The 21,943-nt window shown below is 49.8% G+C and overlaps 1 protein-coding gene across 1 annotated transcript in view; it reads right to left on the bottom strand.

Annotated features, from left to right (window-relative positions):
• Positions 1 to 21,943, bottom strand: part of LOC140425686 (uncharacterized) — a 349,955-nt gene that overhangs the window by 311,795 nt on the left and 16,217 nt on the right. The window contains exons 3-5 of the mRNA XM_072510182.1: positions 20,545 to 20,577; positions 20,371 to 20,409; positions 11,767 to 11,895 (exon numbers count right to left, since the gene is read on the bottom strand). Of these exons, the coding sequence (XP_072366283.1) occupies positions 11,767 to 11,895; positions 20,371 to 20,409; positions 20,545 to 20,577 (201 nt within the window). The remainder of the gene's footprint in view (positions 1 to 11,766; positions 11,896 to 20,370; positions 20,410 to 20,544; positions 20,578 to 21,943) is intronic.

The following is a 21,943-nucleotide window of genomic DNA, read 5'->3' as shown; positions in this document are numbered from 1 at the left end:
AGGATCGGATCTTCACTCGAGGGCTGGAGTTGGGGCGGGCAAACCTGGAATGATTGAGGCTGCAGGATGCAGAGGCAGGTTGGGTGGAAGGGCAGGCTCTGTACTCTAGCACTGTGGTTAAATAAATAAAAATAAATTACAAAATCAAAAACTGCCCTCCGGCCCCCACCTTCCCCACGTAGCCCGTTTGTCCCATCCATCCCAACTTACGCTAACTGTGTCCTGCGTACCCTCATGCCAACTTAGTTCCAACTTATGCAAATCCATCCTCCACCTCCTACCCTTTGCCCCAATTCCTCTCCATGCTAGGTCACCTAGTGTCATTGGATATTTTTGACATTTCCTTTACAGTTCTTTAAAGATTCTTCAAAAACTGGACAGTTCCAATGAGTTTGTGCATAAAATTTGCATTTTCAAGTTGACTTTTAATAATCCCAAATGGTGCCTTAACTCTCAAAAAGGGGTCCTGGCACTCTATCCAAAGGGTACCTTACTTCTTCAAAGGTATACACTGGATCTCCAAACAAATCCATCAAATCTAGATATGCTCTTGCCTGTTCTAACCTGCACATTCCAGGTTTCACTCTCCTGGCCTACCACAATCCCAGTTCTGTGGAGGCAGCTGATGCTTTAAATGGCCAGCTGCCTCTGCAAATTGTATATGTGTGAATCTTGGCCCAGGTCCATGGGCGGCATGGTGACACAGTGGTTAGTACTGCTGCCTCACATCTGCAGGGGCAAGGATCGATTCTGGCCTCGGGTGAATGTCTGTGTCGAGTTGGCACATTATCCCCATGTCTGCTCTGGATTCCTCCCACAGTCCAAAGGTGTGCAGGTTAGGTGTATTGGCCATGATCAATTGTCCCTTACTGTCCAAAAGCTTAAATGAGGCTATGGGGTTACAGGGATACGGTGGGGGAGTGGGCCTAGGTGGGGTGGATTTTCAGTGGATTGGTGTAGTCTCAATTGGCTGAATGGCCTCCTTCTGCACTGTAGGGATTCTATGATTTTATGCCATTTGATGCCAAGGGACCATGCTTAGATGGTCATTGCCTAAAACTTGTGTGGTTTGAATGTTACTTGCCACTTACTTACCAAGCAGACCTGGATATTTTTCAGGTCTTATTGCATTAGGGCATGGACGGCTTCAGTGACTGAGGAATTGTGAATGATACTGAGCATTATGCAATCATCTGTGAACATCCCCACTTCTCACCTTATGATGGATTGATGTCATTGATGAAGCAATTAAAGAAGGTTGGGCCTGATACACTACTTCTATGAACTCCAGTAGTGATGTCCTGGAACTGAGATAATTGACTTTCAACAACCACAATACCATCTTCCTTTGTTCTCGGTGTGACTCCAAAAATGATGCGTTTTCCTTCTGATTCTCACTGACTCCGGTTTTGCGAGAGCAACTTCATACCACACTTGGTTAAATGATGTCAAGGGAGTCATTCTCCTCTCACTTTTCCTCATTTGTTCAGATCTTTTACATAGAAACTTAGATAGCATGGGTTTCCTCCGGGTGCTCCGGTTTCCTCCCACAGTCCAAAGATGTGCAGGTTAGGTGGATTGGCCATGATAAATTGCCCTTAGTGTCCAAAATTGCCCTTAGTGTTGGGTGGGGTTACTGGGTTATGGGGATAGGGTGGAGGTGTTGACCTTGGGTAGGGTGCTCTTTCCAGGAGCCGGTGCAGACTCGATGGGCCGAATGGCCTCCTTCTGCACTGTAAACTCTATTATAATCTATGATACGAGGAACAGGAGTGTGCTATTCGGCCCATCGAGCCTGTTCTGCCATTTGATATGATAATGTCTGAACCTCAATCTCAATGTCACATTCCCCTGCTTTTTCTCCATACCCCCTGATGCCATTAAAATCTTTAAAAATCCGTCTCTTTCTTGAATACATTCAGTGACTTGGCCTACACAGCCTTCTGTGGTAGAGATTTTCATGGGCTCATGACCATTTGAGTGAAGAGATTTTCTTCCCAATATATCACCATTTAAATAAAACGCTTCCTTTCTGTTTTCACTCCAAAATGTATAACTTCACATTTAGCCACTTTGCACTGCATCTGCCGTGAGTTTGCCCATTCATTCAACTTGTCTAAATCATCCTGAAACCTCCTTGCATCCGCCTTACAACTCATAACTCCGCTCCATTTTTTGTCATCAGCAAACTCAATCAGAGCAGGAGAGGATGAAGAAACAGCTCAGAAAATGTTGAATGGCTTCAAGAGCTCGTGATCTTCCAGCAATGTCCTCACCAAAATCTCCAAAGCATGGGCAAAAACTGGAAACAGCTGAAGATAGCCATCACCTTAAGTTACGAACAAACCATCGGATACAAGACCAGGATACATTAAAACTGTTTCAATGAAAATGATCACATCATCCAAGACTTCATTGACAAGAAGAGAAAAGCTCTCCACGCCTGACAAAATAACATAAACAGCAAAACAAAGAGGAGAACTTGTCAAATAGCAAAGGCTCAGAGGTACAAGGAAGAACTAGGGAAATCAAGAACCATTGGTGAACTGAGAAAGCCAGGGAGTTGCTACTCCTCATTGACAAGAACAAAGCCTGGAGCCTCCTCAGTGCGACTAAAGCAATAATATGGATCCAATACCCTAATCCTCAAACCAGTGCGGAGTAAGTACAGAACCCTATTGAGAGACAGAGAAAACATCAGCCTTCGATGGAGAGAATACTTCAAAGAACTTCTAAACCATGATACAACAGTAGATAATAATAATAATGGTAACGTCGTTTTTGAGGAAATCCCACAACTCCCCATCAAAGATAACCCTGGGACACACATCAAGTGTGGATGTAGATGAAGCAGCCTTAAACACATGAAGAATGGAAAACCACAGGAGTTGACAAGACTCCAATGGTGATTTTCAACCTTGGAAGGGAGGAGATCACCCACCACCTCCATCAGGTGTTCCTGAAAATTTGGGACAGAGAAGAAATCTGTCATCGCCACCATGTTCAAGAAAAGAGACAAAGCGGGCTGTGGGAAATACCGAGGAATCTCCCTACTCTTCATCGCTGGAAAGATAATAGTCCAAATTCTGGCCGGCCACCTTCTCCCAGTCTCTGAAGAAATCCTTCCAGAAAGCCAGTGTGGCTTCCGACCAAACCGTGGAACAGCGGACATGATTTTCACAGCTCGACAACTTCAAAAGAATTGCCAAGGAGTAACATTAATCACTCTTTATGGCCGTCATCAATCTGACCAAGGGTTCGACTCAATCAATTTGGACGCGCTAGGGAAGACCCAGGCAAAGGCTGGATGTCCAGAGAAATTCATCAACACCTTCCGACTCCTCCCCAACAAGATTTTGGCAACAGTCCTTACTGACAAAAATATGACAGAAACCTTTGAGGTCAAGACTGGAATCAAGGAGGGATTCCTCATCGCCTCCACTGTTTTCTCCATTTTCACTGCCACCATCCTTCACCTTGTCAAGAACAAGTGGAGTCTACAGGATGTATGGAAACATTTTCAACCTCAACTCGTTGAAATCCAAGAAGAAAGCAACACTGATATTGCTCGTGGAGCTTCGGGATGTGGGTGACAATGCCCTTGCCTCTATTTTGGAAGATATTCTCCAAGCTATGCTTTCCACCTTCACAAAGAACCGGTCTCAGCCCCAAAATTTAGAAGACTCAAATCCTTTCGGACCTGCCCCAGGGCATGATCTGGTCTCTCCCTCCATCAAGATCAATGGGGAAACCCTCCGACACATGGAACATTTCCCATACCTGGGGAGCCACTTTTCATCCAAGACTGGAGATCCAACATCGTATCCAATCCAAGAGCGCCACCTTTGGATGCATAAGATGCCTTTGATGACCGTGACATCTGTGCTGATACCAAGACCCTTGTGTGCAAGGCAGCCGTCCTTCCAATTCTTCTCTATGACTCAGAAACATGGACTACATACAGATGCCACCTGAAAGCCCGGGAGAGGTACCATCAATGCTGTCTGAGACAAATTCTCCGTATCAGGTTAGGCGCACAAACATAAATATCCTTGAAGCTTCCAAGAACACCAGCATCGTGGCCATGACCATCTGAAATCAACTCTGCTGGGCCGGCCATGTCCTTTGAATGCCAGAATCTCGATTGCCAAGGCAAATCTTCTTCGCCCAGCTCAATGAAGGCACGCAAACTAGAGGACAAAGGAAGTGTTTCAATGACACTCTGAAAGTTTACCTCAAGAGAAGCACGATAGACGTCATTTCATTTCAATGCCTGGGAGACCCTTGCTAGAAGAAAACTACCTGGATGAACCTCTTGACCGAAGAGACACAATTCTTCAAGGGCTCCAGGTGGCAGGAGGAGGTGCTGAAAAAGAACCTGAGAAAGAAATACAAGTCCAAAGATCAATCCCACCTCCCAAAAAAACCTGCCAAGTGTGTGGTCAACGCTGCTGCTCTGGGATCGGGCGCATCAGGCACCCAGTACCCATGACCAGTAATATGGAGTTTCTTAGGTGGACAATCATGTTCGTTGGCGAGTGATCGCCGAAGGAGAGAAAGAAGATATGTCACGAGCAGCTGGGTCCCAAGCAATGATCCCCTGCGGTACCTCACTAATCACTACACAGAAAAATAACCTTTTATTCCCACTCTCTCAATTCCCACTCTCTGTTTGGACCAAGACTGCGAGCAAGTAATTAAGGCAAATGGAATTTTGTCCTTCATTGCTAGAGGGATGGAGTTTAAAAGCAGGGAGGTCATGTTGCAGTTGTGTCGGGTGCTGGTGAGGCCACACTTGGAGTACTGTGTACAGTTTTGAGAAAGGATGTATTGGCACTGGAGGTGCAGAGGAGATTTACTAGAGTTCAATGAATTCTAGAGTTGAGAGGATTAGTTCATGAGGAGAGACTAAGAAGACTGGGACTATACTCATTGGAATTTAGAAGGGAGGTTGTTTCCACTGGTGGGTGAAACTAGAACTAGGGGGCAGAGCCTCAAAATAAGGGAGAGCAGATTTAGGACTAAGTTGAGGAGGAACTTCTTCACTCAAAGGGTCATGAATCTGTGGAATTCCCTGCCCAGTGAAGCAGTCGAGGCTACCTCGTTAAATGTTGTTGAGGCAAAAGTAGATAGATTTTTGAACAGTAAAGGAATAAAGGGTTATGGTGTTCGGGCCGGAAAGTGGAGCTGAGTCCACAAAAAGATCAGCCATGATCTCATTGAATGGCGGAGCAGGCTCGAGGGGCCAGATGGCCGACTCCTGCTTCTGTTCTGATGTCAGGGGCTGATTAGCCCTAGCGGAACCCAAGCTGAGCATCATTGAGCAGATCATTGTTCAACAAGCGCCACTAGATTCCACTGTTCATGACACCCCTTCCATCGCTGTACTGCTGATCGAGAATAGACCGATTGGTGAATAATTGGCCGGATTGTATTTATCCCGCTTTTTGTGTACAGGTTGGACCCAGGCAATTTTGCAATCGCCGAGTAAATGCCAGTATTGTAGCTGTATTAGAAGAGTTTGACAAGGGGCGAGGCAAGTTCTGGAGCACAAGTCTTCTGTACTATTGCCTATTGGCGGAATATTGTCAGGGTCCACAGCCTTTACAGTATCCAGTGCCTTCAACCGTTTCTTGATATCGCGCGGAGTGAATCAAATTGGCTGAAGACAGACATCAGTGATGCGGGGGGCCTTCGGAGAAGGCCGGGATAGATCATCTACTCGGCACTTCTGGCAGAAGATTATTGCAAATGCTTTAACCTTGGGCGGGATTCTCCGACTCCCCCGCCGGGTCGGAGAATCGGCAGGGGGCGGCGTGAATCCCGCTCCCGCCGGCTGCCGAATTCTCTGGCGCCGGAGATTTGACGGGGGCAGGAATCGCCCCGCGCCAGTCGGCGGCCACTGGCAGCGCCCCCCCCCCCGGTGATTCTCTGACCCGCGATGGGCCGAGTGGTCACCCGTTTTTGGCCAGTCCTGCCGGCGTATGTTACGTCAGGTATTGGCTGGCGTGACCAGGCTGCGCGGGCGGCCTCCGGGGTCCTCGGGGTGGGAGGGGGTGGGGGGGGGGGAGCGGGGGGATCTGGCCCCGGGAGGTGCTCCCACGGTGGCCTGGCCCGCGATCGGAAGATTGGGAAGGCGACAAAAACAAACAGAGGATAACAAAGAGAGAAATAAGGAAAGAGAGGATCAAATATGAAGGTAGGCTAGCCAGTAACATTAGGAATGATAGTAAAAGTTTCTTTAAACTTTAAACAGGAGGCAAAAGTAGACATTGGGCCGCTCCAAAATGATGCTGGTAATCTAGTGATGGGAGACAAGGAAATAGCTGAGGAACTAAATAAGTACTTTGCGTCAGTCTTCACAGTAGAAGACATGAGTAATATCCCAACAATTTAGGAGAGTCAGGGGGCAGAGTTGAATATGGTAGCCATCACAAAGGAGAAAGTGCTAGAGAAACTAAGAGGTCTAAAAATTGATAAATCTCCGGGCCCAGATGGGGGTCACTGGAGTCAGGGAAAGTCCCAGAGAATTGGAAAATCGCTGTTGTAACCCCCCTGTTCAAGAAGGGAACAAGGAAAAAGATGGAAAATTATAGGCCAATTAGCATAACCTCGGTTGTTGGCAAGATTCTAGAATCCATTGTTAAGGATGAGGGGCGAAATTCTCCGGAAACGGCGCGATGTCCGCCGACTGGCGCCCAAAACAGCGCAAATCAGACGGGCATCGCGCCGCCCCAAAGGTGCGGAATGCTCCGCATCTTTGGGGGCCAAGCCCCAACCTTGAGGAGTTAGGTCGGCGCCGGACGAATTTCCGCCCCGCCAGCTGGCGGAAAAGGCCTTTGGTGCCCCGCCAGCTGGCGCGGAAATGACATCTCCGGGCGGCGCATGCGCGGGAGCGTCAGCGGCCACTGACAGCTTCCCACGCATGCGCAGTGGAGGGAGTCTCTTATGCCTCCGCCATAGTGGAGACGGTGGCAGAGGCGGAAGGGAAAGAGTGCCCCCACGGCACAGGCCTGCCCGCGGTTCGGTGGGCCCCGATCATGGGCCAGGCCAGCGTGGGGGCACCCCCCGGGCCAGATCGCCCCGCGCCTCCCCCAGGACCCCGGAGCCGGCCCGCGCCGCCTTGTCCCGCCGGTAAGGTAGGTGGTTTAATTTACACCAGCGGGACAGGCATTTTAGCGGCGGGACTTCGGCCCATTCGGGCCGGAGAATCGCGCGAGGGGACCCGCCAACCGGCGCGGCGCGATTCCCGCCCCCGCCGAATCTCCGGTGCCGGAGACTTCGGCAACCGGCGGGGGCGGGATTCACGCCAGCCCCTGGGGATTCTCCGACCCGGCGGGGGGTCGGAGAATCTTGCCCGAGATTTCTAATTTCTTAGAAGTGCAGGGTCGGATTAGGACAAGTCAGCATGGATTTAGTAAGGGGAGGTCATGCCTGACAAACCTGTTAGAGTTCTTTGAAGAGATAACAAATAGGTTAGACCAAGGAGAGCCAATGGATGTTATCTATCTTGACTTCCAAAAGGCCTTTGATAAGGTGCCTCACGGGAGACTGCTGAGTAAAATAAGGGTCCATGGTATTCGAGGCAAGGTACTAACATGGATTGACAATTGGCTGTCAGGCAGAAGGCAGAGAGTTGGGATAAAAGGTTCTTTTTCGGAATGGCAACCGGTGACGAGTGGTGTCCCGCAGGGTTCAGTGTTGGGGCCACAGCTGTTCTCTTTATATATTAACGATCTAGATGACGGGACTGGGGACATTCTGGCTAAGTTTGCTGATGATACAAAGATAGGTGGAGGGGCAGGTAGTATGGAGGAGGTGGGGAGGCTGCAGAAAGATTTAGACAGTTTAGCAGAGTGGTCCAAGAAACGGCTGATGAAATTCAATGTGGGCAAGTGCGAGGTCTTGTACTTTGGAAAAAAGAATAGAGGCATGGACTATTTTCTAAACGGTGACAAAATTGATAATGCTGAAGTGCAAAGGGACTTGGAAGTCCTAGTCCAGGATTCTCTAAAGGCAAACTTGCAGGTTGAGTCCGTAATTAAGAAAGCAAATGCAATGTTGTCATTTATCTCAAGAGGCTTGGAAAATAAAAGCAGGGATGTACTTCTGAAGCTTTATAAAGCATTAGTTAGGCCCCATTTCGAATACTGTGAGCAATTTTGGGCCCCACACCTCAGGAAGGACATACTGGCACTGGAGCGGGTCCAGCGGAAATCCACACGGATAATCTCAGGAATGGTAAGCCTAACATACGATGAACGTCTGAGGATCCTGGGATTATATTCAGTGGAGTTTAGGAGGTTGAGGGGAGATCTAATAGAAACAGACAAGATAATGAATGGCTTAGATAGGGTGGACGTAGGGAAGTTGTTTCCATTAGCAGGGGAGACTAGGACCCAGGGGCACAGCCTTAGAATAAAAGGGAGTCACTTTAGAACAGGGATGAGGAGAAATTTCGTCAGCCAGAGAGTGGTGGGTCTGTGGAATTCATTGCCACAGAGGGCGGTGGAGGCTGGGACGTTGAGTGTCTTTAAGACAGAAGTTGATAAATTCTTGATTTCTCGAGGAATTAAGGGCTATGGAGAGAGAGCGGGTAAATGGAGTTGAAATCAGCCATGATTGAATGGTGGAGTGGACTCGATGGGCCGAATGGCCTTACTTCCGCTCCTATGTCTTAAGATCTTATGGTGTTATGGGGACACTCTATTCTTTTCTGTAGCGGTCCGCGATGGCCGGTGCGGAGACAAACCCCTCTGCGCATGCTCTGGGATGACGCTAGCACATGCTGCCGCTCCCGCGCATGCGCCAACTCGTGCTGGCCGGCGGAGGCCCTTCGGTGCCGGTTGGCATGGCGTCAAGCCCCTTCCCCGCCAGCCGGCGCCGCGCAAACCACTCCAGGGTGGGCCTAGCCCCTGAAAGTGCGGAGGATTACGCACCTTTGGGGCGGCCGCCACTCCTCGGTGCCGGGACCCCCCCCCCGCCCCGCCGGGTAGGGGAGAATCCCGTCCCTTGTTTTTTGTACTGATGTGCTGGGCTCCCCATACTTGTAGAATCTCCTCCTCTAGTGAGTTGCTGAATTGTCTATCACCATTCATGACATGGTGAAGTGGCAGGACTGTAGAGCTTGGATCTGATCTGTTGGTTGTGGAATCGCTCAGTTTTGTCTATAGCTTGCTGTTTATGCTGTTTGACACGCAAGTAGTCCAGTGTTCCAGCTTCACCAGGTTGACACCTCATTTTTAGGTATGCCTGCTGCTGCTCCAGGCATGCCCTCCTGCACTTGTCATTGAACCAAAGTTGATTCCGTGGATTGGTGGTAATGGTAGAATGGGGGATATGCCAGCCCGTGAGACCTCCTCTGGATGTCCACAGCATCAGATTGAGGTTGAGTGCAATTCTTCTTCTGCTGATGGATCCCAGAGCCTCATGGATGTCGAGTTGCTGGATCAGTTCAACTTCTATCCTATTGAGCATGGTGGTAGTGCCCTACAACACAATGGAGGCCATCCTAAATGTGAAGTGAGGACTTCATCTCCACAAGGACTGTGCGGTCATCACTGACTGATACTTTCATGAAGTGGCATTCAACATTGAGAACGTATTCAGCAGCTGTGGGGGGACGGTAGGTGGTAATCAGCAGGTTCCCTTGCCCATGTTTGACCTGAAGCTATGTGACTTTATAGAGTCCAGAGTCGATATTGAGGACTCCCAGGGTAACTTCCTCCTGACTGTCAAACTGCCACCTCTGCTGGGTCTGTCCTGGCGGTGGGACAGGACATACCCATGGATGGTGATGATGATGGTGTCGGACATAGGGTTGGATTGGATTTGTTTGTTGTCACCTGTACCGAGGTACAGTGAAAAGTATTGGGCCGGAGAATCGGCAGGGTGTGGCGTGCATCCCGCCCCGCCACCCCGACATGCCGAATTCCCTTAGTTTCCTGATTAATCTTATTCTATCCCCACAAAAGCACTCAGTTGTTTTTATGTGAGCCCAGTGCCTTGGACACCCCTCATTTTGACCGTTCTTCCTAACAAACTGTTCCAAATGTTATTCCCCTCTATGTAAAGAATTGGTTCTAAGAATCCCCCCTAAACGTTTTATTCAGTCTGTGCTCCCTTGTCTTGCTGCCTTGTTGTTTTGGGCAGAATTGGCATCTTCCTTCCCGCCCGCCTCCAGAACGCCACGGGCGAGACGCGGACAATGGAGAAGTCCATTGACCTCGGGCGGGACTTTCCGATCGCCGGAAGCACGTGGACGAGGAATCCCACCCATTGATCAATTTACTTTATACCTTAAGTCGGCCTTTTTAAATTCTAGAAGATTCTCTCAGAGATGTTTCTTTTCAAGCTCATGGATCGTTAAATTATCACATTGTTTCTCATAGCTCATCCAACATATGTATTCACCTTTGTTGCTTGTCCAGACAATGCTTCAACTTCATAGATAAAAGCATTGGACATCTACATAATGGTTTCTGAGAACCTGGACTCACAGATTTTACAATACAACCCCACCTTCTAGTTGCATTCTTTTCTTTGATGTGGAGATGCCGGCGTTGGACTGGGGTGAGCACAGTAAGAAGTCTTACAACACCAGGTTAAAGTCCAACAGGTTTGTTTCAAACACTAGCTTTCGGAGCGCTGCTCCTTCCTCAGGTTGTTTTCCTTGTCACTTTGCAGTGTTTGTTTCACCTCCAGACTCCTTTCAACCACCCTCTTGGCAAGTTCCATTCTATCTTTTTGTTTCTTAGTTCCAATAGAACAGTTCATGCATTACATTTCATTTTTTACTGATAAAGAAATCAACATTTTTAAAAAAGATGTGAAACTTTTAAGTGTTCATGTTCACATTTGGATGTGTTTGTACAAAGAACATGTCATATTGGCCTTCATTGGAAGGGAACTGGAGTACAAGAATAAAGATGTTTAGTTACAATTGTATGGATTTTCGGTAAGACCACAAGAAGTTTGGGTTTTCATATTTAAGAAAGGATATACTCGCATTGGAGGCAGTACAGCGAAGGTTCACTAAATTGGGGCCCTTTTATGCTGAGATGGAGACTGAGTAAATTGGGTTTATAATCTCTGCAGTTTAGAGAAATCAGAGTTAATCTCATTGAAACCAACAAAATTCTGAAGGAACTTGAAAGTGTAGACACTGATAGGTTGCTTTGGAAATCTAAAAGATTTTGTGATGCTCTGCCCCCATCCAAACCGGCATACTCTAGGAGTACGCCACACGCCATATGGGCGGCCTCAGGGCATTACCTGAGGCCCTCCCACCGATGCTCCGCCCCGACGGGCTGTGATCCCGACGGCGTGGGTCTCTCATGCTATTTTCTGTCGGGAATTCAACGTGGCGGCTGCAGATTGAGTTCAGTGCTGCCACAGTCGTGGGGGGGGGGGGAGCCGATCCATGGGCAGGGGGGGCTTTGTCAGAGGCCGGGGGTACTGGTGGGGGTGGTCCGGGGTGGCGAGTCTGGCCAAAAGGGGACACTATTTGGCACACGGGTCCGAGCGAGATCGTCGCCATGTTGCACGGCGCGGTCGCTGCAGGCCACCGCCATGCACATTCGCCGCCACGGACCTGCCAATTTTCCAATCAATACCCATTTGTTTCTTCTTCCAAGTCTTTGTCCCTGTAATAACCCTCATGAGACCCATGCGATGACCCAATTGACTTTTGTTTACCAAAATAAACCGTTTTTGCGTCATCTTTTCGGGACTACTGAAGATATTATAGTTCCCTGTAGAACTTACAAGAAGGTTCTGTCTTTCTGTGTGGATTGATCAAAATAATTTTACGGTTCCCTTTATTGCAGGTTGATGAATGCCGTCGCCGTTTTCGTTTACTTCTTTTTGCTTTTCTCTGACATTCCTGCAGTGCAACTAAAGGAAGTAAGAAAAATCTTGCATTTATATAGTGCACAAACTTAGGAGTCATCAATGTGTTTTACAACCATTTTAGTATTTCGGAAGTGTTGTCTCAATTGCAAAATATGGCAGCCAATATGCACAGAGCAATGTCCCACAAATAGCGACAAGGTAAGAACCAGATCATCTGTTTTAGTGATGTTAGATTTGAAATATTGATCATAACATCAGGGAGAACTGCACTGCTCTTCTTCGGGTAGTACTGGACCTGGTATTGGGGAATGAGCCTGACAGGTGGTTGAGGTTTCAGTCGGGGAACATTTTGGGAGTAGTGACCACAATTCCGTAACTTTTAGGGTACTTTTGGATAGAGATGAGAGTAACCTTTGCATTAAGGCGCTAAACTGGGGAAAGGCAAATTACGATAACGTGAGACAGGAATTGAAGAATTTGGATTGGGTGCAGCTGTTGGAAAATAAATTAACAAAAGACATGTGGGAGTCTTTCAAGCGACAGTTAATAGGATTTAGGAATGTCACGTTCCTGGGAGAATGAGAAGTTTAGGGAGCCTTGGATAACAAGGGATATTGTGAACCTCGTCAAAAAGACAAAGGAGGCTTTTGTACGGTCTCGAAGGATGGGGACAGTCGCAACTCTTGAGGAGTATAATTGATGCACGACCAATAACCACTAAAGCGAGGTTGTAGTCTAACTGAAGTCTTTAATAAGCTAGATGTATCCCCCAGCAGCTCAGGTACAGAATGAGGGCTGCTGGGGCGGCACGTGTTCTTATACCCCGCCTATCAGGGCGGAGCTATTATACATTCTAGCCAATAGCAAGCATACAGGTTCTACCAATGGTGCTTTAGCCTCTCAGGTACCGTAATACCTATAATACCACATTCACCCCTGTTAAAAAAGAGTCCAGCGGAGGTGGTGGCCAGAAACTACAAAACATAACAACATGGTATAATTAGTTATGGAGGTACCGTAATACCTCCGTCCAGTGTTTAGTAACTATTTACAATTCTGATAGCTATGTACATGGTCTTTATATTTACGGTTTACAGTTAAAATGAAGCAATCAGTCGATCGCGGGCCCTGGTCGTCCTCTGTGATCGTCGGAGCCTTGGTGGTGACTCCGGTGGAGGCTCGGGCATCTGTGACTCCGGGAGCGTGGCTTCGATCTCCATGGCAGCTTCGTCACCCCTAGACAGCGCTGGTGGGGAAAACGGTTGACCTGGCAAGGGAGCGCCTGCGGGGGGCGTCGGTGGGTTGGGGGCCTAGACGGGGGCGGCGGAAGGACCGATCCCCCTGTAAGGTGCTGCGACGGAGGGGAGGGTGGGACTCGTGGCTGGAATGTGCGTGGAGTTCTGGCGGGCGCCAGGTCCCGTAGGGAGATCGTATCTTGTCGGCCGTTGGGGTACGCCTCGTGGGCATACTGGGGGTTAGCATGGAGCAGATGGACCCTCTCGACCAACGGGTCCGACTTGTGCGCCCGCACGTGTTTTCGGAGCAGGATGGGTCCGGGTGCTGCCAGCCAGGTCGGGAGCGAGGTCCCAGAGGAGGACTTCCTAGGGAAGACAAGGAGACGTTCGTGAGGTGTCTGATTGGTGGTTGTACAAAGTAGTGACCGGATGGAGTGGAGGGCATCTGGGAGTACTTCCTGCCAGCGGGAGACTGGGAGGTTCCTGGACCGTAGGGCCAGTAGGACGATCTTCCAGACCGTTCCGTTCCCCCTCTCTACCTGTCCGTTACCCCGGGGGTTGTAACTGGTCGTCCTGCGATGCCCTTGCTGAGCAGGAATTGGCGCAGTTCGTCGCTCATAAAGGAGGACCCCCATCACTGTGTATGTAAGCGGGGAAACCGAACAGTGTAAAGATACCCTGGAGGGCCTTGATGACGGTGGTGGCGGTCATGTCGGGGTAGGGGATGGCGAATGGGAACCGGGAGTACTCGTCAATCACGTTCAGGAAGTACGTGTTGCGGTCAGTGGAGGGGAGGGGGCCTTTGAAGTCCATGCTGAGGCGTTTAAAGGGACGGGAAGCCTTTATCAGGTGCGCTCTCTCTGGCCGGTAGAAGTGCGGTTTGCACTCCGCGCAGATTTGGCAGTCCCTGGTGGCAGTCCTGACCTCCTCGATGGAGTACGGCAGGTTGCGGGTCTTGATGAAATGGAAAAAGCGTGTGACCCCCGGGTGGCAGAGGTCCTCGTGGAGGGCTCGGAGGCGGTCCACTTGTGCGGTGGCACATGTGCCGCGGGACAGGGCGTCAGGAGGCTCGTTTAGCTTCCCGGGACTGAAGTGTTGGGTGCTCTGAGGTACAGACGAACCAACACGGTTGCGATTGGTACAACGCAGCTTTATTCCATTAAACTATTTATACATCAGACTTGGTACTCAGCACGTTGTGACTGTGTGAGTGTCTTGCTTTGAGGTCCTGGCCCTGTGCCGTCTCCAGATGGACTGCCCAGGAAGTGTTGTGTTTCTTGTCTTATACTGTGTCTGCTCTTGTCTGTGATTGGCTGTCGTGTTATGTGTGCTGATTGGTCCGTTGCTCTGTCTATCATTATGTATGTGTTATGACTATGGCCTGGGCCTCCATTTCGACTGAGGAGTGGCGGATTTTGGAAGCATGGAGGGTACGGGAGAAGAAGGCCATGGGTCTGCCCGCTTGGTTGAGGGTGGCCGCCAGAGCTACGTCGGACGCATCGCTCTCGACCTGGAAGGGGAGGGACTCATCGATGGCGTGCATCGTGGCCTTTGCAATGTCTGCTTTGATGCGGCTGAAGCCTGGTGGGCCTCTATCGACAGGGGAAAAGCTGTGGATTGGATCAGGGAACGGGCCTTGTCTGCATAGTTGGGGACCCACTGGGCGTAGTAGCGAAAAAAGCCTAAGCAGCATTTCAGGGCCTTAGAGCAGTGAGGGAGGAGGAACTCCATAAGGGGGCGCATGCGTTCAGGGTTGGGGCCTATAACTCCATTTCGCACTACGTAGCCGAGAATGACGAGACGGTCGGTGCTAAACATGCATTTATCCTTATTGTATGTTAGGTTAAGGATTTTAGCGGTCTGGAGAAATTTTCGGAGGTTGGCGTCGTGGTCCTGCTGGTCGTGGCCGCAGATGGTGACATTATCGAAATACGGGAATGTTGCCCATAAACCGTACCGGTCATCCATTCGGTCCATCTCGCACTGGAAGACCGAGACCCCGTTAGTGACACCAAAGGGAACCCCTAAGAAGTGATAGAGCCGCCCGTCTGCCTCGAAGGCAGTGTATTTGCGGTCACTAGTGCGGATGGGGAGTTGGTGGTAGGCGGACTTGAGATCCACCGTGGAGAAGACCTTATAATGCGCGATCCTGTTTACCAGGTCGTATATGCGGGGGAGAGGGTACGCGTCCAGCTGCGTAAACCTGTTGATGGTCTGACTGTAGTCGATGACCATCCTATGCTTCTCCCCCGGTCTTTACTACTCGAGCTCTCCAGGGGCTGTTACTGGCTTCAATGACCTCTTCCCTCAGTAGCCTTTGGACCTCTGACCTAATAAAGATCCGGTCCTGGGCACTGTAGCATCTGCTCCTGGTGGCAACGGGTTTGCAATCTGAGGTGAGGTTCGCAAACAGGGAAGGCGGGTCGACCTTAAGGGTCGCGAGGCCGCAGACAGTAAGGGGGGGTATAGGGCCGCCGAATTGGAAGGTCAGACTTTGAAGGGTACACTGGAAGTCTAAACCCAGGAGTGTAGCCACGCAGAGGTGGGGAAGGACGTAGAGACGGAAATTTTTTAACTCCCTTCCCTGGACTGTGAGGTTTGCTACACAAAACCCCTTTATCTCCACTGAGTGGAAACCGGAGGCCAGTGAGATTTTTTGATTAACAGGGTGGATGAGGAGAGAACAGCGCCCTTACCGTGTCGGGGTGTATGAAGCTTTCTGTGCTCCCAGAGTCAATTAGGCAGGACGTCCCGTGCCCGTTGATGAAAACGGTCGTCGCAGCGGTTGAGAGTGTTCGAGGTCGAGACTGATCCAGGGTCACCGAGGCCAATCACAGTAGTTGGGAATTCTGTTCAGGCAGTGTGTGGTCGGCCGAGCTGGGGTCCTGGGGGTTCATCCAAGATGGCGTCTCCCATTGGTCGCACATGGCCGGGGGTGCACAAGATGGCGGCGGCCATCCCTCAAGCGTGGCGTCCGCGGAACAAAATGGCGCCGCCCGGGGTCCGCACGTGGCCCTGGGATATGGGGGTGGCGGCGACCGCTGGCCGCACGGGGCCCGTGGAGAAGTTTGTGCTGGCGGTCCGCATTCGCCGCTGGAGACCGCGGCCGCCGCTCGGGCCTGACATACCCCCACGGAATGGCCCTTTTTGCCGCTTCCCTTGCAGGTGGATGCGAGGGTCGGGCAGCGCAGGCGGGGGTGCTTGGCCTGCCCGCAAAAGTAGCAGCGGGGCCCCTCGGGGTTGCCAGGCCGCCTTGCAGCGCAGGCCTGTGGGGGAACGGGGGAAGTCTCGGGGTCGGCCGCTGCGGGGTTCCACGCTGCCCAGGGTGCTGCCGCACGGTCGGGAACGGAGATGCGGTCATTCCTGGAGGCCACGTCCAGGGAGCCTGCAAGGGCCTGTGCCTCCCTGAGACACAGGGTGTCCTTCTCTAACAGGCGCTGGCAGATTTGTGATGAAAGCATACCTGCCACAAAAGCGTCCCGGACTAAGAGTTCCGTGTGTTCGCTCGCCGAAACTTGCGGGCAGCCACAGTTTCTTCCCAGCACCAGGAGTGCGCGGTAGAATTTCTCCAGCGATTCCCAGGGGTTTGTCACCTTGTTGCAAGCAGATGCCGGGCGTAGACCTGGTTTACCGGGCGAATATCGTGTCCTTTTAGCAGCTCTATTGCTGCATCAAAGTCTTCCGCTTCCTCGATGAGGATGTAAATCCTCACCCTTGAGTGCAGGACGTGCAGTTTCTGCTCTCCTGTGGGTGCGTTTCAGCTGTCTCAAGATACCCTTTAAAGCACGCCAGCCAGGGCTTAAAGATTGCCGCTGAGTTCACCGCGTGGGGCTAAGTTGCAGACTCTCCGGCTTGATTCGGAGCTCCATCCTTTCTTCTGAAAATCTAGCTTATTAAATTGATGCACGATCAATGACCACTAAAGCGAGGTTGTAGTCCAACTGAAGGCTTTAATAAGCTAAATGTTTCCCCCAGCTGCTCAGGTACAGAATGAGAGCTGCTGGGGCGGCACGGGTTATTATACCCCGCCTATCAGGGCGGAGCTATTATACACTCTAGCCAATAGAAAGCATACAGGTTCTACCAATGGTGCTTTAGCCTCTCAGGTACCGTAATACCTATAATACCACAATACCTAAAGTAGGAAGGTACTTAAGCAGGAAATTAGGAGGGCTAGCCGGGGTCATGAAAAGTCCTTGGCAAGTCAGATTAAGGTGAATCCCAAAGTTTTTTACTCCTATGTAAAAAGCAATAGGGTGGCCAGGGAAAGGATTGGGCCACTTAAGGACAGTGGGGAGAATCAATGTGTTGAGCCAGAGAAAATGGACGAGGTACTAAATGAGTACTTTGCATCAGTGTTCACCAAAGAAAAGGACTTTGTGGGAGATGATTCTTGGGTAGGGTGTGTGGACAGTCTGGATCATGTTGACATCGAAATGGAGGAGATGCTGGGTCTTTTAAAAGACATTCAGGTAGATAAGTCTCCTGGGCCAGATGGGATTTACCCCAGAATACCGAGGGAAGCAAGTGAGGAATTTGCTGGAGCCTTAACTTACATCTTTGTATTCTCATTGGCTACAGGTGAGATCCCAGAGGACTGGAGAATAGCTACTGTGGTAGCATTGTTTAAGAAAGGTAGCAGGGATAATCCAGGAAACATAGGCCGGTGAGCCTCACATCGGTAATAGGTAAATTATTGGAGAGAATTCTCAGGGACAGGGTTTATACCCATTTGGAAACAAATGGACTCATTATGATAGACAGCATGGTTTTGTGCAGGGAAGGCCGTACCTCACTAACCTTATCAAGTTTTTTGAGGAGGTGACAAAGTTGATTGATATGGGGAGGGCGGTGGATGTTGTTTACATGGACTTCAGTAAAGCCTTTGACAAGGTGCCTCATGGCAGACTGGTACAAAAGGTGAAGTCACACGGGATCAGAGGTGAGGTGGTAAGATGGATACAGAACTGGCTCGGCTACAGAAGGCAAAGGGTAGCAGTAGAAGGGTGTTTTTCTGAATGGAAGGTTGTGACCAGTGGTGTTCCACAGGGATCTTGTTTGTAGTATACATAAATGATTTGGAGGAAAATGTAGCCGGTCTGATTAGTAAGTTTGCGGATGATACCAAGGTTGGTGGAGTGGCAGATAGTGTTGAGGATTGTCAGAGGATACAGCAGGACATAGATAGGTTGGAGACTTAGGCAGAGAAATAGCAAATGGAGTTTGGTCCAGACAAATGTGAGGTGATGCATTTTTGTAGGTCTAACATAGAGGGGAACTCTACCGTAAATGGCAAAACTCTTAGGAATATAGAAAGTCGAGGTAGTTAAGAAGGCATACGGGATGATTGCCTTCATTGGACGGGGCATCGAGTATAAAAACTGGCAAGTCATGCTGCAGTTGTACAGAACCTTGGTACGGCCGCACTTGGAATATTGCGCACGATCCTGGTCGCCACACTACCAGAAGGATGTGGAGGCTTTGGAGAGGGTGCAGAGGAGGTTTACCAAGATGTTGCCTGGTCTGGAGGGTGTTAGCTATGTGGAGAGACTGAATAGACTCATAATGTTTTCATTGGACTGACGGAGGTTGAGGGGTGACCTGATGGAGATCTACAAGATAATGAGCGACACGGATAGAGTGGATAGGCAGGCGGGTAATTCATCAGGGGGTATAGGTTTAAGGTCCGTGAGGGAAATTAGGGGAGATGTGCGAGGCAGGTATACCAGAGGGTGGTGAGTGCCTGCAACGCTTTGCCAGGGGTGGTTGTGCAAGCAGGCACATTAACACCATTCAGAAAGGCATCTTCACAAATACGTGGATAGGGTGGGTATAGGGGGATACGGCACAAGGAAGTGCTGAGGCCAAGGTTGGGATCATGACCGGTACAGGCTGGGAGGGCCGAGGGGCCTGTTCCTGTGCTGTATTGTTCTTTATTCTTTGTTCTTTGACCTTTTACGGTTGTCAGGGTCAGAGCTACTCAATTCATATATGCACATTGTGAAACTTGAAATCTCTGAACTTATTCCCAAAAGACAAACACAGCATCATAGAAGAAGCAGCTGTTGAGGCTGAACCTTTAAAAACCCTTCTATAAAATTATATTTGCTGGACCAGATCAAGCAGATGACGTCCTAACAGAAACACTTGTATGGCCTGCCTTTGGACAGCTACCAGATATGGTCAGAGATCCCAAACTTTCAAAAGTAAAAACAGATTTAGGATGTTGTGGATAACTAGTAAATGGGTCCAATTTAGTACGACATCTTGTAAGTGCCTAAAGATGAAACCTGAATGGATATTGAATATCAGCTTTATTCAAAAATGCTGCTAATGAGATCAATTCTGAGCCAAAGGAGAGCAACATGCTGCTGTCATGACTTCCCCACCCTCTTTCAAGGAGGTATTTGGTGCATTATGCAAAGAAGTATAGAACTTTTGAAACAATACCATGTCATATAATACTGGGGATATTAGCCATTAGTCTAAAAAAGAAGCAGCATCCAAGCGGCCTTCAATGGAAACATGAATATTGGAAAATGACCGAGAGGAAAAGGTCACCTGGTTCGCCAAGCCTGCTCCTAACAGTTAGAACCCTTGAAGCATTCTTAAAGTTCATCCTAAATATCAGCAATCATATAAACTCCTGGGAAGGGCAAATACAATCTAAAACTCCAAGTCAATTAAGAAAGAAATTGGAAAATTGTCTATACATATATTAGATGTTATTTCACCGATTTCTAATGGAATGTGTGCTTCATTCTATCCAGGAGCTAGTGCAGCTCTCTTTGGTATTTTTGCAAAGATTCATCACTGATTGCATGATCTGCCAGTAAAACCCCTATCTTTCTGTAGCTTATATGCATGATAACCTACTCTTCTCCAATTTACCAAATTGAAGTATCTATCAAAAGGAATAAATTGAAGTATCTATCAAAAGGAACAGTCTAGTTTTTAACTTTTTTTGTCTTTTAAATCTCCAGGAGGTTAATGCATCCCTTAAGTGAATTGGCCCATATCTTTTTGTATCCCTGAGTAACTAAGCTTTTTTAAACCACACATAATTCTGTGACTTTTTTCTGTAATATCCATTACCCCGAAATGTCCCAACATATGATCAGACCAAAGCTGGTACCATACTGTAAATGCAGTCTAATCAAAATGTTGTGCATGGTTTATAACATCAAATCAACATCACCAAGAATGTTTTTGTATCAGTGGAAAGATTTTTCATAAAAGACGTTCACTTTATTCAAACTATTTTTCTCGGTCAGGAACTTACTGGTTTCAATAAGTGCAGCTTGTTCTCTCTGCAGTGCCTCTGTTAATAGAGAATAAAGGCATTTCAATACAAATTGGAAACTTAAAGAAAATCTGACAGGAGGTTTCTAAGAAAAGAAAGCATACAAAACCTCAATTATTTTCAATTCAACCACCTTATCAGTGTTGGACTTACCAGCTTGTACTCGTAAAGCTTGAATGCTGTTCACTATTGACAAAGAAATAAGTGTTCAATGCAATTCTTTCGGATCCATAAATTAAGCATTGAAATTAATATTAATTGCTATCAAGGCACAAGGAAAAAATTATTCAACAAATCATTATTAATATTGCTATTAAAGAATGATTGTAAATTCACACTGTTTGCTGGCAGCTAGACAGTTCTGCTGAATTGTCAGCAAAATCAATGTTTATATTTCTTCACAATGCACTTCAGAAGTTTTAGTTGGGGAGTTCACCTGTCCTACCAGAAAGCCATAAAAGGTGACACCTGGGGCGAGATTCTCCGACCCCCCGCCGGGTCGGAGAATCGCCAGGGGCTGGCGTGAATCCCGCCCCTGCCGGTTGCCGAATTCTCCGGCACTGGATATTCGGCGGGGGCGGGAATCGCGCCGCGCCGGTTGGCGGGCCCCCCCCCCGCGCGATTCTCCGGCCCGGATGGGCCCAAGTCCCGCCGCTAAAATGCCTGCCCCGCCGGCGTAGATTAAACCACCTACCTTACCGGCGGGACAAGGCGGCGTGGGCGGGCTCCGGGGGCTGCCCCCACGGTGGCCTGGCCCGCGATCGGGGCCCACCGATCCACGGGCGGGCCTGTGCCATGGGGGCACTCTTTCCCTTCCGCCTTCGCCACGGTCTCCACCATGGCGGAGGCGGAAGAGACTCCCTCCACTGCGCATGCGCGGGAATGCCGTCAGCGGCCGCTAACACTCCTGCGCATGCGCCGCCCGGAGATGTCATTTCCGCGCCAGCTGGCGGGGCAACAAAGGCCGTTTCCGACAGCTGGCGGGGCGGAGATTCGTCCGGCGCGGGCCTAAGCCCATTAAGGTTGGGGCTCGGTCCCCAAAGATGCGGAGCATTCTGCACCTTTGGGGCGGCGCGATGCCCGACTGATTTGTGCCATTTTGGGCGCCAATCGGCGGACATCGCGCCGATACCGGAGAATTTCGCCCCAGGAGGCTGCTACTTATTCATTCAGCTGCTATATGTAGATCAGGGGCGGGATTCTCTGACCCCCCCGCCAGTCGGGGGCAGTTGGTAGCGCCCCCCCGCCCCGGCATATCTCCGGGCCCCGATGGGCCGAGCAGACGTCCATTTTTGGCCAGTCCCGCCGGCGTGGGTTACGCATGGTCCCACACGGCGGGGGCGGTCCTCAGGGCGGCCCGTGGGGATCCGACCCTGGGGGGGGGACACCCCTAAGGTGGCCTGGCCCGCGATCAGGGCCCACCGATCTGCGGGCAGGTCTGTGCCATGAGGGCACCCCTTCCTTCCGCGTGGGCCCCTGTAATGCTCCGCCATGGCCGGCGCGGAGAAGACACCCCCCCCGTGCATGCGCCAAAATACGCCGGCCAGTGTGC

This window comes from Scyliorhinus torazame, chromosome 6, assembly GCF_047496885.1.
Source record: "Scyliorhinus torazame isolate Kashiwa2021f chromosome 6, sScyTor2.1, whole genome shotgun sequence".
In the NCBI taxonomy this organism is placed as follows: Eukaryota; Metazoa; Chordata; class Chondrichthyes; order Carcharhiniformes; family Scyliorhinidae; genus Scyliorhinus; species Scyliorhinus torazame.
This window is presented reverse-complemented; position numbering and strand designations above follow the sequence as displayed.